Source organism: Grus americana, chromosome 28 (assembly GCF_028858705.1).
Source record: "Grus americana isolate bGruAme1 chromosome 28, bGruAme1.mat, whole genome shotgun sequence".
NCBI classification, from domain to species: Eukaryota; Metazoa; Chordata; class Aves; order Gruiformes; family Gruidae; genus Grus; species Grus americana.
Window position 1 is genome coordinate 5,825,283 of NC_072879.1, and position 13,981 is coordinate 5,839,263.

At 60.2% G+C, this 13,981-nt stretch overlaps 1 protein-coding gene across 1 annotated transcript; it reads right to left on the reverse strand.

Annotated features, from left to right (window-relative positions):
* On the reverse strand, positions 1-9,079 carry ANGPTL4 (angiopoietin like 4). The gene is made up of 7 exons (XM_054805441.1): positions 8,528-9,079; positions 8,024-8,134; positions 7,419-7,548; positions 2,882-2,995; positions 2,699-2,794; positions 2,131-2,406; positions 1-1,567 (listed from the first exon to the last, which is right to left on the reverse strand). Exons 1-7 carry the CDS (start codon positions 9,071-9,073, stop codon positions 1,386-1,388), a joined length of 1,455 nt encoding a protein of 484 aa, XP_054661416.1. The 5' UTR covers positions 9,074-9,079; the 3' UTR covers positions 1-1,385.
* Positions 9,080-13,981: the final 4,902 nt, after the last annotated feature.

The following is a 13,981-nucleotide window of genomic DNA, read 5'->3' on the forward strand; positions in this document are numbered from 1 at the left end:
CAGGCTTGTTTTTATTAAAAGACATCTTCAGAAAAGATACTGTAGTACAAAAAAAGTTTAAAATACATAAACTACTGCTGCTTTTTTTCCCAGTATGAACGTTTATAAATTACATTATTAACACTGCATTTAAATATGGAAACAAATTAAAACAGGAAATTCATCGACAAGATCCAATGTCCTACAATATTTACAATAGTTAGCAGCTAGGAGCTCTAGCACAGTAGTCAATATGACTTCGATAGGGCAGGATGCTTGGGAAGCCCCAAGACGGCAGCTTGGCCCATAAAGAGTTTTTGGGGACCTGTTTTGTGCCCACCTCTCCCCAGACACCCACGCCAAAGGCAGAGGCAGTGCTGTACTACAAGGTTACACACCCAACAAGGCAGTACAGCTCTTGCAGAGAAACCCTGTGGTCCCCTGGCCCTTTAGAGCAAGTTCTGGGGCACGCATGCAGGACGGTGCTATTTGGTCTGCAAAGCGTGGGGAGTCTTTTGGGAGAAGGCTTCGGGGGGGGTTTACAGCAGGGCTGGTCCTGCCCAGGTCACTGCTCTGTACCTGTGCTGTCCTAGCGCTCGTCCTCACCACCCCCAGCAACTTCAGGCAGAGCTTAAGACTCAGCCCTCCAGGATCTGGCCCTCGCACAACCGGCTGCAGGATCCCAGCCATTGTCTTCTGGAGCTGGAAGCAGTTTCCCCAACTCAGGGCAAATTCCGGCACAGCCAGAAATACAGGACTTCGAAGCCACGGGGGCCAGGGAAGCCCCTTCTGCACAGGGTGTCCTTCAGCCTTCCCACCAAACCCACGTTCTCAGCAGGCTGAAGTCACCGGAGCAGGGGCTGCGCAGATGGAGCTGCCCGAGGCTCAGTGCCCCACGGCACCAACGGGGGAAGGAGGTTCTGGGGCTTTCACAGGGGGATACATAGGACATCATGTGGGAACAACAGTGAGAGACAGGACACAGCAGGGCTCTGCACCCAACACTTGGGTCCAGGGTAGCAAAACCCTTCATGTGCTCCCCTTCCCCCCAGCCCCAGCCCATCAAAACCAGCACAGAAGTGTTCAAACAGGACAGAAAGCACTAGACAACTTGAATTTGTCACAGCAACACGTGGCAGGCTTGAAGATCCTTGTGCATGCTCTGGAGGTGGATCTCCCTGCTGGTGGTTCCTCTTCTGGTTTGGGAGCTCCCATCCAGGGGTTTGAGCAACACGGAGCTGTTTTATTTATAGCAAGGAGCTGCGTCATGCCACTAAAGGCCTGCTAACCAAGAGAAACGCTCCTCGGGGGACTTCCCGGGGAGGGTGGGAATGTCTTCTGTAAACACCAAGTGGTGGAGCTCAGGTCTGTGCTCCGCAGAGAAGGTCAAGTCTCAAGTGGCATCTTTAGGGTTCTGCTTCCAGTGCTGTGGGCTGGATTTTCATGGTGGTTGACTTCAGCGGGTAATACCTGCCTTTCCATGTCTTCCAGAAGATGCCCTGCTTGCGCTCATGCCTCTGGCGGGGGATGGAGCGGAAGTACTTCCCATTGAGGTTGGCGTGGCCACAGGTGCTGAACCACCAGCCACCTACCAAGGCAACGCAGAGGCAGGTTTAACCCACAGCACTTCCAGACAGAAAACAAACCCAGGTTCAAGGCAGCTGCTGCCCCTATTTTCCCAGAATTCGGGACCTCACAAAACCATCTCATACACAGTTGAGGAGTCCCATGCACTGGGAAACCTTTGCACAGATCCTATATGGCTTCAGGACTCATCTGCAAACCCCTGCTGCTCTTTCTTGCATACAAAACCCCCTCCAACTCTTTCAGCAGCCCCATCTCAGGCCTGGGGATTGGCCTCTGCTTCACTCAAAAGGTTTCCAAGCAAGGTGGGAGCCAACAAAGCTGTTAGGAAGGCAGATGCTTGGGCCAAGACCTGAATTATGAACCCTTCCTGGTTTCAGCTTCCCTCCCCATTCCCTGCGCAGCTCCTCCCAAGGATGCAGCTTTTCCAGGGATGCAGGGGACAAACAGGCTCAACACCAAAAGGGTCTTGTCCTGCAGGGTCACTGTCCCACTCACGGTCACCACCAGACAGCGGAGGGCTGAAGGGAAAGCACACGCCACTGGGAAGGAAGAGCTCGTACTGACCTGAGAGGTGTTTGGCACAGTTTGTGTCAGCTTTGAGGTCATGGTCACGATCCCGAGTGGAGAAGGGCAGCTGCCTGAAGTCCCCGATGGCGTTTTCCAGTTCTCCGGACAGAGGTCCCAGCAGGTTGAGTGTGTAGGCTGTGCTCTCATCACCAAGGCTGAAGACAAACTGAACCACTTGGGAATTTCCCTCCCAGTCTTCCAGCTCAATCAGGAGATTGTATCTTCCTTCTTGGACAAGGTGATGTATCTTCTCCAGGCCCAGCCAGAAGTCACCTGAAACAAGACACATTGCATTGGCTGTGGGGACACAAACATGCCATGCAAGGCAGACACATGAACAAGCTCCAGAAACAAACAGGGACACTGCAGCACTTGAACCCCTGTCTGGTGTGTGCAGGCCAAGTCAGGAAGGCCAAGGGTTCTTGCTCTGCAAGCAGTGTCCACCCTCTCTCAGCCCAACACTGCGCTCTGGCACAGAGATCTCGAGGGGCCAGCAAGAGGGAATAACTTGTGCTAAGATATCGCTTATTCCACAATAAGAAGATAGACACTGGCATCCACCTACCACGAAGGTCTCCAAAGCCATTCTTGTAGGCATCCCAAAGCTGGTCAAAGTCCACAGAGCCATCTGTGCGCCTCTGGATCACCGTCCAGCCACCTTCTGCGGGCAGGGAAAACAATGTCATTTTGGGATTACCATTTGCAAGACCACCATGCAACGCGCTGCAGGACGCCTCCACTGCTTTACCTATGGTCATGTCACAGTAGACTTTGAAGGGCTGAGACCCTGCAGGCTGCACCTGGAAAATACCGCTGCTTTGCTGTCCGGCCAGGAAGAGCTGGTGGCAGTCCTCCGGGAGCTCTGCAGGGAAAGGAAACAGCGATTGAGAAGATGGCCCCAAGTCCCACTTCCTCAGCAGGTTGCTCCCACCATGGCCCCAACACTTGCAGCCCTGGCCACGGGCCCAGCCAGCTGTGCACAGTGGTTCTGGAGATGACAGCCCCTGACTCCAGAATTTTTAAACACAATGACCCCATATCTTCCCATTTATCCAAACACAGCTCCTTGGGCTTCCGTCCAAGGCAGAAGCTAGGCGTTGGGCCAGGCTGGGGTGACCTAGGCTGGAGAGCACGACTCCTCGGCAAGGAGAGACCCGAGGAGCTTCCCAGCCACCTCCACGCCTGTGGTGGGCAGGAGCAGCCCGGGGTGGGGTAACGCCAGGGCCAAGCATCCCCATCCCACCCCAAGGCTGACGCAGTCTCCGAGGGCTTCGGAGCAGAAAGAAACCCCAAGTCCCGGGACGTCAACAAGGCGCCTGAGCATCCGGCACGGGACCTCTTGCTCCCGGCGACTGTGGTGGCCCCAGTCAGATGTCCCACTGGGCAACCTGCCACCAGCAGGCACGGGACCAGGCTGGGGTGACCCTTTTGCCCAAGACACACCGGTAGATTGCCTGGGGTGAGGCCACCCCCCAGCTTGCCCCCCACCATCCCCACGCTGGCCAAGCTCCCACCTCTCCTTCCACCCCATGGGACTTTGCCCGGAGCTGCCAGCAAAGCACCGTTTCAACAGCGCTGATAAAAGTCCATGCAGGAACCACCACCCGCAGCACTCGGGGAGAGACGGGGCCAGGGTGGGGTGGGGGGGGACATGACCTGTTACAAAACCCGAGTCAAAAGGCCACAGGAGGATGTGCGGGGACTTCAGCCCGGGGGGCTGTCGGCGCAGTCAAGGGGCTCTTTGTCAGCCAGGACAGGTGCCCCCGTCACCCCCGGCCCCCCCAGACAAAGGGGGTCTGTTCTCCCTTGCGCAAGGGTGGGACAGATTTTGGCGTCTCACAGCTGCTGCCTGCAGGACCCCAAGACAGACGGGTGAAGAAACCTAAAGAGAAGCCCCAGGCCGTGCCGGGGCTCTGGCCGCCCTCACAGCCCCCCTTCGGGGTCCCCCTCGCAGCAGTTGCCCCCCCCCCCCCCCCCCGCCAGGGCTGGCACCGTGCTCTGAGGCAGCAGCAGCAGGGAGAGGGGCTCTCCCCACGGCCACCATGGGGCCTGACATGGAGGGGGGAGGAAAACAGGGCCTTTGAGCTGCTGAGGGCCAGAGCAGCCCCCGCGGGGCATCGCCTGCTGCCCCCGTCCCCAACAGGCGCCCGGGGAGCCCCGATGCTGCGTCGGGGTGAAGAGCGGAGCCACAACTGGAGGAAGGGTCATAGCAGGGGGACAACGTGACACCTGCCACCACCTTTCACCCGCCTTCCCCCCCCCCCCCAGATCCCACACGAGCTTCCTTCCCCTCCCTGGTGCGGGCAGCCCCTCTCCCAGCACCCACGGCAGGATGGCCCCTCGCAGCCGGCACGGCTGGGCCGACACGGCCCTTCGCATCCCTCGCACCCCAGGGCTGGTGCCACCAAGCCCGCCAGTGCACCCGGGGGACAGGCGTGTGGCCCCAAGCCCTCCCCCGGGCCCGTGCACACATGGATCGAGCGAGCGTTTTGCACAAAGGGTCAAACCCACACAAAGCCGTGTCCCTGACGTCCCCGCTTCCTAGGTGAATGCGGCCAGATGAGGCTCGGGGGAAGGAAAACTCACAACCTGACCCCACGTCCACAGCCGCGGCCACCCCGGCTCACACGCGTGGCAGCGGGGAGCTGTCGGAGGCCCGCAACCCGGTCTCGCAGAGCTCCTCGCCTCCTCTCCCATCGTATCTCCCAGCATCGGTGGGACAGCCCCCGGGCAGATGCTCGGTGGCCCTAACACACAGAAGTCAACCCCATCCCTGTCTGGGTGTTCTCCCGGGCACCGGCCACACTCGCTGCGCTCGGATCGCGTCCGTTCTCCTGGTGCCATGGGGACTTTCAAGCAGCTGAATGAGATGCAGCTGCTTGAACAGCCTCAGTTCAATCTTTTTGTTTGAGGAACACGCTCGTTAGTTCCAGTTCATGTTGCACATCCGTATGGCACCAGCAGAACAACAAGACCTCCTGGCTGCTCTGGATGTTTTCCTTTCCCTCCCCCTTGATTTGGCCAAACAAGACGGAAGAATCAACAAGGCTGGTTGGAGCCGCCCGGGGCATGGCACCATGTTTACCCAACACGATCTCCAGGCATGACAGGAGGTCACCAACCTGGGATAAACACCCTTTCTCGCAGATGGCAGGGCATGCCTGGAGCTGTTTGCATCGCCTCCCCCTCACCCTCCCCAACCCAATTATTTTGGAGTCCCAGTGCCACGGGTAAGGAGTGAGCAGGGCTCTACCTTTCCCCTACTCGGCCGGCTGCCAGAGCGCGCAGGCTCTGCCTAAAGACATGATCCTCTTTCTGCAAGCGATTAAACCTTTCACTCTCCAGGCTGCTTCGAGCCTTCAACTTTCACATGCTTGGCCCCGTGCCATCTCTGGCCTGAAAAAAAACTGGTGTTCACGGGATGCAAATAAAAGGGTCTTTCTGAAAGGGCTGCTTGGTGGAGTTCATCGCTGTTCCCCGGGGCTGTGCCGGCACCGCGGCTCTGCCTGACAATAGGCACGGAGCCGCCGGCACAAGCTTCCCCGGTGCTTGCCTGTTCTGAAAGCAGCCACAAGCCTCCCCAGGCAGAGGGCATGGGGCTGGCCTGCCAGATATTGCGTGCTTTAAGATTTGCCAGAAAACTCACTCGACTTGCTAATGAGAAGAAGCCAATTTGTTTTCTGTCAGCGATATCAACACGGGGGATTAGGCAAGAGAAGGGGGAGCACACGGCTCAGCCAGGCGGGAGGGAGTCGGGATGCTCAGGGCACTGGGGATGCTCAGGGTCTCCCCATTGGGGACAGCGCGACACAAGAAGGCGCTGAGGTCTTGCACCCCCTGCCTCGCAGCATCCCCGAGGGCTGGGGGCCCTCACCGCCTCCCACTGCGCTTTGCAAGGGTTGCTGTACCCAGCACCCACCAGCCAGCACAGCCTACATCTGCCACCAGTAAGTAGCAAAGAGCCAAACTCGTCTCCCTGCACTTCACTTTCAGCATAACCTGAGAGTGGAGGAGCAGGTTTGGACTAGTTGGTTGGACTAGATGACCTTTAAAGGTCCCTTTCCAACCCAAACTATTCTAGGATTCTATAACACACTACTGAGGGCAAGTCACAAAACAGAGCTGGGAAAAAACAGGGGGAAGGAGGTTTTGAGACAGTTTTCTGGCTCACTAATGCTATTCTGACTGAGGTGGACCTCATGTAGCTCCGCTGCGGGCTGGCCAGCCCCACCAAGCCGAGCACCAGGAGGAGTTTGGAGCCCCGTGTCCCATCTCTCTCCTTGTCCGCATCGATTCTGCGGCTCTTTGTTCTGCCCACCCAGCTTTCAGGCACACCGGTGACAGCTCTGGGCTCCACATGCAAATTACCGCGTGTTTCCCCATCACTATCTGTGTTAAGCCCTGGGCAGGATTTCCCCATGCATCCTTACCCTGCCTGGTTTCTGTTTGGCTCACACTGGACATCCCCAGACAGCTGCAGACAGAGCCAGCACCACGATTTAGCTGACATAACACGAGAGCAGCTGCTCCCGGCCAGCAAACCCTGCGGGGATGCCAGTTCCTGCCCGGGAGGGAGGCTGCAGGTCACGGCGCGGCTGGGGACACCCACCCTGCTGCCCTTTGCTCTGCAGGAGCTCCTCCAGCCCCTTGCTGGCGGAGAGGATGCTCCAGGCAGAGCCAGCTCTGGATGCAGCATCCACTTGCCCGCCCTGGTGCGGGTTTCCCAGGGCTGCGAGCGTCTAGTGCCTTCACTGCCCAGGTGTTTGCCACAGCTCAGCACCTTCCGCTAAGAATACTGCGAGCTGAGTCACTTGTCTTTCACGTATGAGCCCTGAATATGAGCCAAGGGAGACAGACACACAAGGATCTAGCTCTTCTCTCATAGCCCAGGGCACTCTGCCTGGTAAAGTAAGAGCAGGTGAACAAGAGTTAACCCCAAGGAGCAGAGATCCTCCTTTCCTGCCTGCGTTCACCCCCCCACCTGCCAATCCTCTTTGACAAATACCTGCTAGCAGCATTTCTCCGCTCCCCACTGCATTCTTAATATCAGGCAGAAAAATTCCTCTTAAATCCTTAAATTCCTGCTGGACTAATACTGATCCAAAAGGCCAGGATCCTGCCTGTGCTCAAGATACCCCCAGTCTGGCCAAACTCCCAAGCTCCAGTTTTGAGAGCAAATCTCACATCCTGACTCAGGACAACTGAGCCTTTTGTTCCCAAATGGTTGCAACTGCTGCAGGTTTGCTCTGGCACGGAGTAGCGGGGCAGCACGGGCAGATACTCACTCTGTGTCAGCACGGGCTCCCTACTAGCATTCTGGCTCTGGTTGGTAAGGCTGAGACTCTTCAGGTTTATCTTCCACTTTGGAGAGTGTGTTTTGTTGTCCTTCAGGTGTAAGGGGATCAGTAGATTGACCTAAAAAAAAGGCACAAGTCAGAACAGTTTTATCTCGGCTCATTTTCAATGCTGGCACTCAGGGGAGCTGATCAGCCAAGGCACCAGCTGCTCCCCTGTGACCAGAGCTGAGGCTGAACTTGCCCAGAAACTGGAGGAATAGGAGACACCTGAGGCTGGCAAAGCCATGATTGTGGTTTTTCACACCCATGCTAACAAGTTTATTCTGCAGATAAACTCAAAGGAAGAGCCCAGAGAGGCTCTGTTCCCACACACCAATTCCTCCTATTGCTCTGTGCAAATACTTGGGAAGCTTGCAGTTTGCTAGCCTTGCACCAACACCGCGGCACGAGGACCGGGGCCACAACCTTCGTAGGGTCCCCAAAGGCAGGGAGCAGCAGCCAGTTCTCCGGTCACCAGAGCACTGGGGCAGCTCATGCCAGTGGTCAGGACCAGACTGCAGCCCCCCCAGCTGCAGAGCGGGACAGGAGCTCACCTTGCTCTGCAGGCTTTTAATCTGCAGATTCTGCTTGTCCAGCTTGTACTGCTGCTGCTTGATCTTCTGCAAGAGCTCCTCGATTCGCAAGTTCTGCGCATCCATCAGGGACTGGGGGGGGAAGAGCCAGGTGAACCCCGCGTCTCTGGGGAGATCCAGCCGTGCTGCACGCACCGCACGGAGCCAGGCGGGGTGGGTCCCCACAGATGCTCCCAGGAGCATCATGCCCCCCACCCCCCCCTCCAGGCTGCTCCCCGCATCCCGAGAGGACTGCTCCCCACAGCTGCCCCCTTCCAGCCGCTCCCACTGCCCCGGGAGGGTCCGGTCCCCCCAATCGCTCTTCCCGAGAAGGCAGGGGTCCCTCCCCGCTACGCCCCCCCAGCCTGGTCCCGGCACCCTCCTCACCCCTTGGGTCACTCCCGACGCCCGGGTGTCTCCCCCGCCTCCCCCCGGTCGCTTCCAGTGCCCCCGGGGCCGTTCCCCCCCGCCCGGGGCGATGCTCACCTGCAGCGCTCCCAGGTCCTTGGCGCTCTGGTTCTCCGCCGGCCGCGCCTGCAACGCCTGCCGAACGCGACCCTCCAGCTGCTCCAGCCGCCCCTGGATCTCGGCTTTGTCGGCAGCCACCTCCTCCAGGCGTTGCCGCAGAGCCTCGGAGAGGTTGAGGAGCTGCCGGCCGCGGCCCTCCAGCTCCCGCACGCTGGCCCGCAACCGCTCGCCCCGCTCCTGCGCCTCCCGCGCCTGGCGCAGCAGCCGCCCCATGGAGCTGTTATGGGCGCTGAGGCGGCTGCCCAGCTCCCGCATCTGCCCCTTGGTGCGGTCCACGTGTTCCTTCAGGCCGTGGCCGAGCTGCAGCAGCCCGTGGGCGATCACGTTCACCTCGTCCCAGGAGGCGAACTGCGCCCGCCGCTCCTTGCCGCCGCCGCCCCCCACCACCGCCCGCCGCTCGGCTCCGGGTCGCCCCGCTGCGGGTCCCGGGGCCGGTCCCACGGACATCCCCGCCGCCGCCACGGCGGTGCACAACAGCAGCAGCGCTGCCCCGACGAGCTGCATGGCTGCCCCGCCGCCTCCCGAGTGCCTGCCCTGCCGCCGCGCCCCCGCTTTTATCACCGCCCGGGCACCGCGGCGGGGAGGGCCCCGGGACCGGCCCCTCCCCGCCCGCCTGGCCCCGCCGCTTTGTTCGCCCTCCCCCGCCGGCTCCCGGCCCCGTCATCCCCCCCCCCCCCGCCCCGGTGCCTTGCCGCTGAGCCCTGCCTGCGCCCCTCATCCCACCCCAGTCCCTGTCCCCATCCCGTCCCTGCTGACCACCCTGCCCTGGGGACCCCCATCCCCACCAAGCTGCTTGGTCCCCTCCCGTGGACCCCCCCAACCACGGGTGCTGCCCCTCCACGCGCCTGCACCCACGTCCTCTCCGCAGGCCGTGGCCCGCTGGGAACTGCTGGCCTTGGGGTGGGTGCATGCCACAGGCACAGGGCTCCCAGGCCGTGCCCTAACAGGTGCTGGGTGCCTGCGCTGTGGGTGCAGGGCTCTGCTGGGTGGCCCCGGGCACGCTGCAGGCACGGGGCTCCCGTGTGATGCCCCACGGGGAGATGCCAGCCCTGGGGAGGGGGCACGCTTGGGGTCAGCTCCTCTGCGCACCTGGAGGGAGCAGGACGTTCACTCCTCTGAACGCTCTGGGTCTCTGAGAACACCAAGGATTAATTCCTCCCCCTCTAAGGCTTCAGTCATCCCCCTGTGAAAAACGTACGTCCTACTTCATTGTGTCTTTGACTCCGGTTACCAACTCTTCCCTCTTGTCCTGCCTTTTCTGCCAGCTTAAAGGGATTTTCAGTCTCTGTTTTTAGTCCCCACGAAGGAATTCACACACCGTGATGGAGCCACTCTCGGCTCTTTTTAGATAAGAGCAGATGGAGCTCTTCTGCTCCCCCCCCCCCCGGGTGTTTCCTCCCGCCGCCCCAGCGCTCAATCCCTCCTCTGCAAAGCACATCCTAGAGGAGGGAGCTGCGTCTCCATCCGCGCTGTCTTTAGGGGCTAAATTCCCGCTTCCCACCACTTGCTGGGCCCTGCCTGCACGGCTGCCTGATGGCGAGCCCCTGCGGGACCAGAGCTGAGCCCCTGCGGGACCAGAGCTGAGCCCCTGCGGGACCAGGGCTGAGCCCCTGCGGGACCAGGGCTGAGCCCCTGCGGGACCAGGGCTGAGCCCCTGCGGGACCAGGGCTGAGCCCCTGCGGGACCAGGGCTGAGCCCCTGCGGGACCAGAGCTGAGCCCCTGCGGGACCAGGGCTGAGCCCCTGCGGGACCAGGGCTGAGCCCCTGCGGGACCAGAGCTGAGCCCCTGCGGGACCAGGGCTGAGCCCCTGCGGGACCAGAGCTGAGCCCCTGCGGGACCAGGGCTGAGCCCCTGCGGGACCAGAGCTGAGCCCCTGCGGGACCAGAGCTGAGCCCCTGCGGGACCAGAGCTGAGCCCCTGCGGGACCAGGGCTCAGCCCCTGCGGGACCAGAGCTGAGCCCCTGCAGAACCAGGGCTTGGCTCCTGCCCAGCTCGCCGCCTCTCAGCCCACATAAACCCAGCACAGTTCTGCTTCCATCCCACCGCTGCCACTCCCAGCCCTGCGGCTTGGGGCACGGTCTGTCCATCCCAGGGGGGAGAAGCCTTTTCATCTTGTCCAAAACCACCTGGCAGCAGGATTTACCCTCCCAGGAGTCCCCATGTCACCTGGGGGCGCAGGCGGGGTGGTGGCACAGGAGCTTCCCGAGGGCAGTGGCCGCTTTCCAGCCCCGCACGGCTCGCTCTCCTCAGGATTTTTTGCCAAGACTCTGCATTTGAGATCTGCCACTCCATATCTAACTGTGGTTTTGCAGAGCTGAATTTTAAGGCCAGCCTCTCCCACGGCACTCAGCCTTGCGGGAGCAATGACGCGTGCACCAGATACTTTCATCAGCCAAACTGATTTTCCCGTGCCCGAGTTGGCAACTGATATTCAGGGCTTCCCATCTTTTTCCTTTGCGGGGATAAACTCCCTGTCGTTGAGAGCAGGAGATCTCTTTGATGTAGGTGTGCTTATGCACAAAGGTGTAGGAGGCTCCTTGCAGGAATAAATACCAGCCGCTGGTTTCTTGTTCTTCTGGCCCTGAGCCGTCTCCGAGCATTTCCCAGGCTGCTGCTCGAGGAAAGGCTGAGCGAGAGGCCTCAGGACGAGCACCCAGCAGCGGCAGCACAGGGAGGAGTCAGCAGGAGCTGGGGAATGAGGAATTTGGGAAATTTCAGCAGGCACAGAGAGTCTGGAGAGCCCCCAGCCCCCTCTGCCAGCGGGTGCTTTCTCATTTATTTCATGGTCAGGAGGAATTTTTGAAATGAGGAAAAAGGAAAAGAAGGGGGGGAAAAAACCAGATAGGAAATACTGCAGGGGAAAAGAAACAACAACAAAAGAAAGGAAATTGTGGTTGTTGCTTTTTCCAAACCTTTGAGGTTTGGGGGGCCCCTCTGCGCTCACCCTGCTGCGGTTGCTAGAAGAGAGCTGGGGACGTGTTTGGGGGGGGGGGGTGATGGGGAGGGTCGCCCCCCCGGCAGGGCAAGAACGTCAGGCTTCTCTGCAGGGCCTGGGGTCCCTGTGTGGTGCCTTGGGGTGCGCCTGCCTGGCCCGTGCCCCCTACACCCCCAGGTCGTGCCAGACGTTGTACATCTCTCCCCTCAAGGGACAGATCTGCTGCCGCACCCCCCACCACCCCTGAGTGCTGGAGGGGCAGGGGCAGCTCTGCTAAAAACTCCCAGATGAGGTCATCCCCCCAAAACATGAAAATTCTTCTTTTCATCTTGTTCCTGCCAGGTTTTGGCATCTCAGGAGAGAGAGCGCTGGCAGGAGCTGTGCCCGTGGAGCCCGACATTGGAGCACCCAGCATCCTGAGAGCCGGGAAATACCAAACCCCCGGAGTCACCGGGACAAAAAGGAAAGCACAATTTCACGTGTTGACTGTCGCTCGAAGTTAACTGTGTCAGGCGAAATGAATCCTGCGTGCAGCCCCGCTCCCTGCCCTGCCCTTACCCGACACTGGAGCTTGTCCCAAACAGCGGCTTGAGAAATAACGTGGTTACGCTGGGTGCCAAAGCAAACGTGTTCCCACTGGTTATTCTCTGCGTTTGCAGTGTTTGTGCTGAGGCAGGAGAGAGGTAATGTAAGAAGCCAAGGCCTGTTGAGAAGCCAAATGATTTATGCATTTTCCTTTGGATGTATTTTCCTATTGGGACGTCTCCAATTTGCCCTGAGAAATATGAATTTTTAACGTACGCAAATGAAAAGTCCCCCGAGGCCCTGAGCTACCCCTGGCTGTGAACGACCGCGGGTCAGTGGGAAGGTGCTCTCTGCAGAGTAGGATGCGCTCCAGTTTAACTAGAGCTTAAAATGGCCTGGCCAGCTGGGCTCCATCTCTCAGGGCATTTCTCCGTGCCAAGAGGGAGCCCTGCTCTGCCCCGCGTGGAAAAGGGCTACGGTCGAAATCCCAGTGGGGTCCCGACCGCCCGGCTCGGTTTGGGGCTGGGGAGGGGCTGAGCTTTGCTCCCTGGGGGATGAAGGACCTCTACCCTGTGCAGCAGAGCGCACCCCCACGAGGGACCCCACAAGGACCCTGCCCTAGCCCAGCAGACCCTGCGGCTTTTGGGACACCGGAGCAGCCCAGGGAGCAGCAGCGCACAGTGGCCCTCAGGGCTGCCCCTGGGTCTCTGCACGCTTCATTGGGGTCCCCCCGGCTGGGGTCATCTGCTGGGGGGGGAGCAGCAGACTCCAGAGGAAGTTCTTTTTCGTGGAGGTCTCTCTGTGGAAACAGGGATTGCTCCCATTCCCATCCCTATCGTTATCCCCATCCCCACACCCATCGCCATCGCCTCTTTCATGCAATCCCGCCCCGCTCAGCTGGCCAGGAAAGGCAGTATGCCTGGCACGCACCACGGGCAGCTTCTCCAAACGGCCCCCACGCGCCTGGCAGCACTTCCCCATCCCCATCCCCATCCCCATCCCCGTCCCCATCCCCGTCCCCGTCCCCATCCCCATCCCCATCCCCGTCCCCATCCCCATCCCCATCCCCATCCCCGTCCCCATCCCCAACCCCGTCCCCATCCCCATCCCATCCCCGTCCCCGTCCCCATCCCCATCCCCGTCCCCGTCCTCGTCTCCATCCCCTTCCCCGTCCCCATCCCCGTCCCCGTCCTCGTCTCCATCCCCGTCCCCATCCCCGTCCCCATCCCCATCCCCATCCCCGTCCCCATCCTCGTCCCCGTCCCCATCCCCGTCCCCATCCCCAACCCCATTCCCATCCCCATCCTCAACCCCATCCCCATCCCCGTCCCCGTCCCCAACCCTGTCCCGCTGTCCCGCACACAGCAGGCTGCGAGCGGGCGGGCTGTGATGGGTGTCTTTGTTCTCTGCCTTTCTCCATCCCACTCCTTCCCACGTTGACCCAGCAGGTCACTGTGTGAAAGTTCAGCCCAGTCTGAACTCACACGAATTCCTGCAGCTGCTCTGCCCGGGGCTCACGTCACCGGGAGCGATGGGAGAGACGCTGATTTACAGGAAGGTTGCTCACAGCTTTGCTTTATTGTTGGAAATGGCAAACGTAAGGGAGACTCCAGTGAGAGGGGAATAGGGCATATGTGAATTATGCTGTCACCGTCTCAGGCATAAATTTAGTTTTTCCAGAGGAATGGTTATTGCGGAGGTCGGGACACATCCAACAGGGATTTCCTACCAGCCGCTGGCTGAGCGCAGCAGCGTGTCTCACCCAGGCAGGCACTGGCAGCATTCCCGGCCGGAGCGGGCGCCCCATCCGCGTCTCTCCGCTCAAACCTGGTCCTGGCAGTGATTTATCTATTGCACACCCACGGGGCCCAGCCCCGCTAGCGAAACAGTTCTGCCTGCTAAGAATCCCGCGTGCTGGGGTCACTTAGTCCCGCTCTTCCCAAGCACGAGC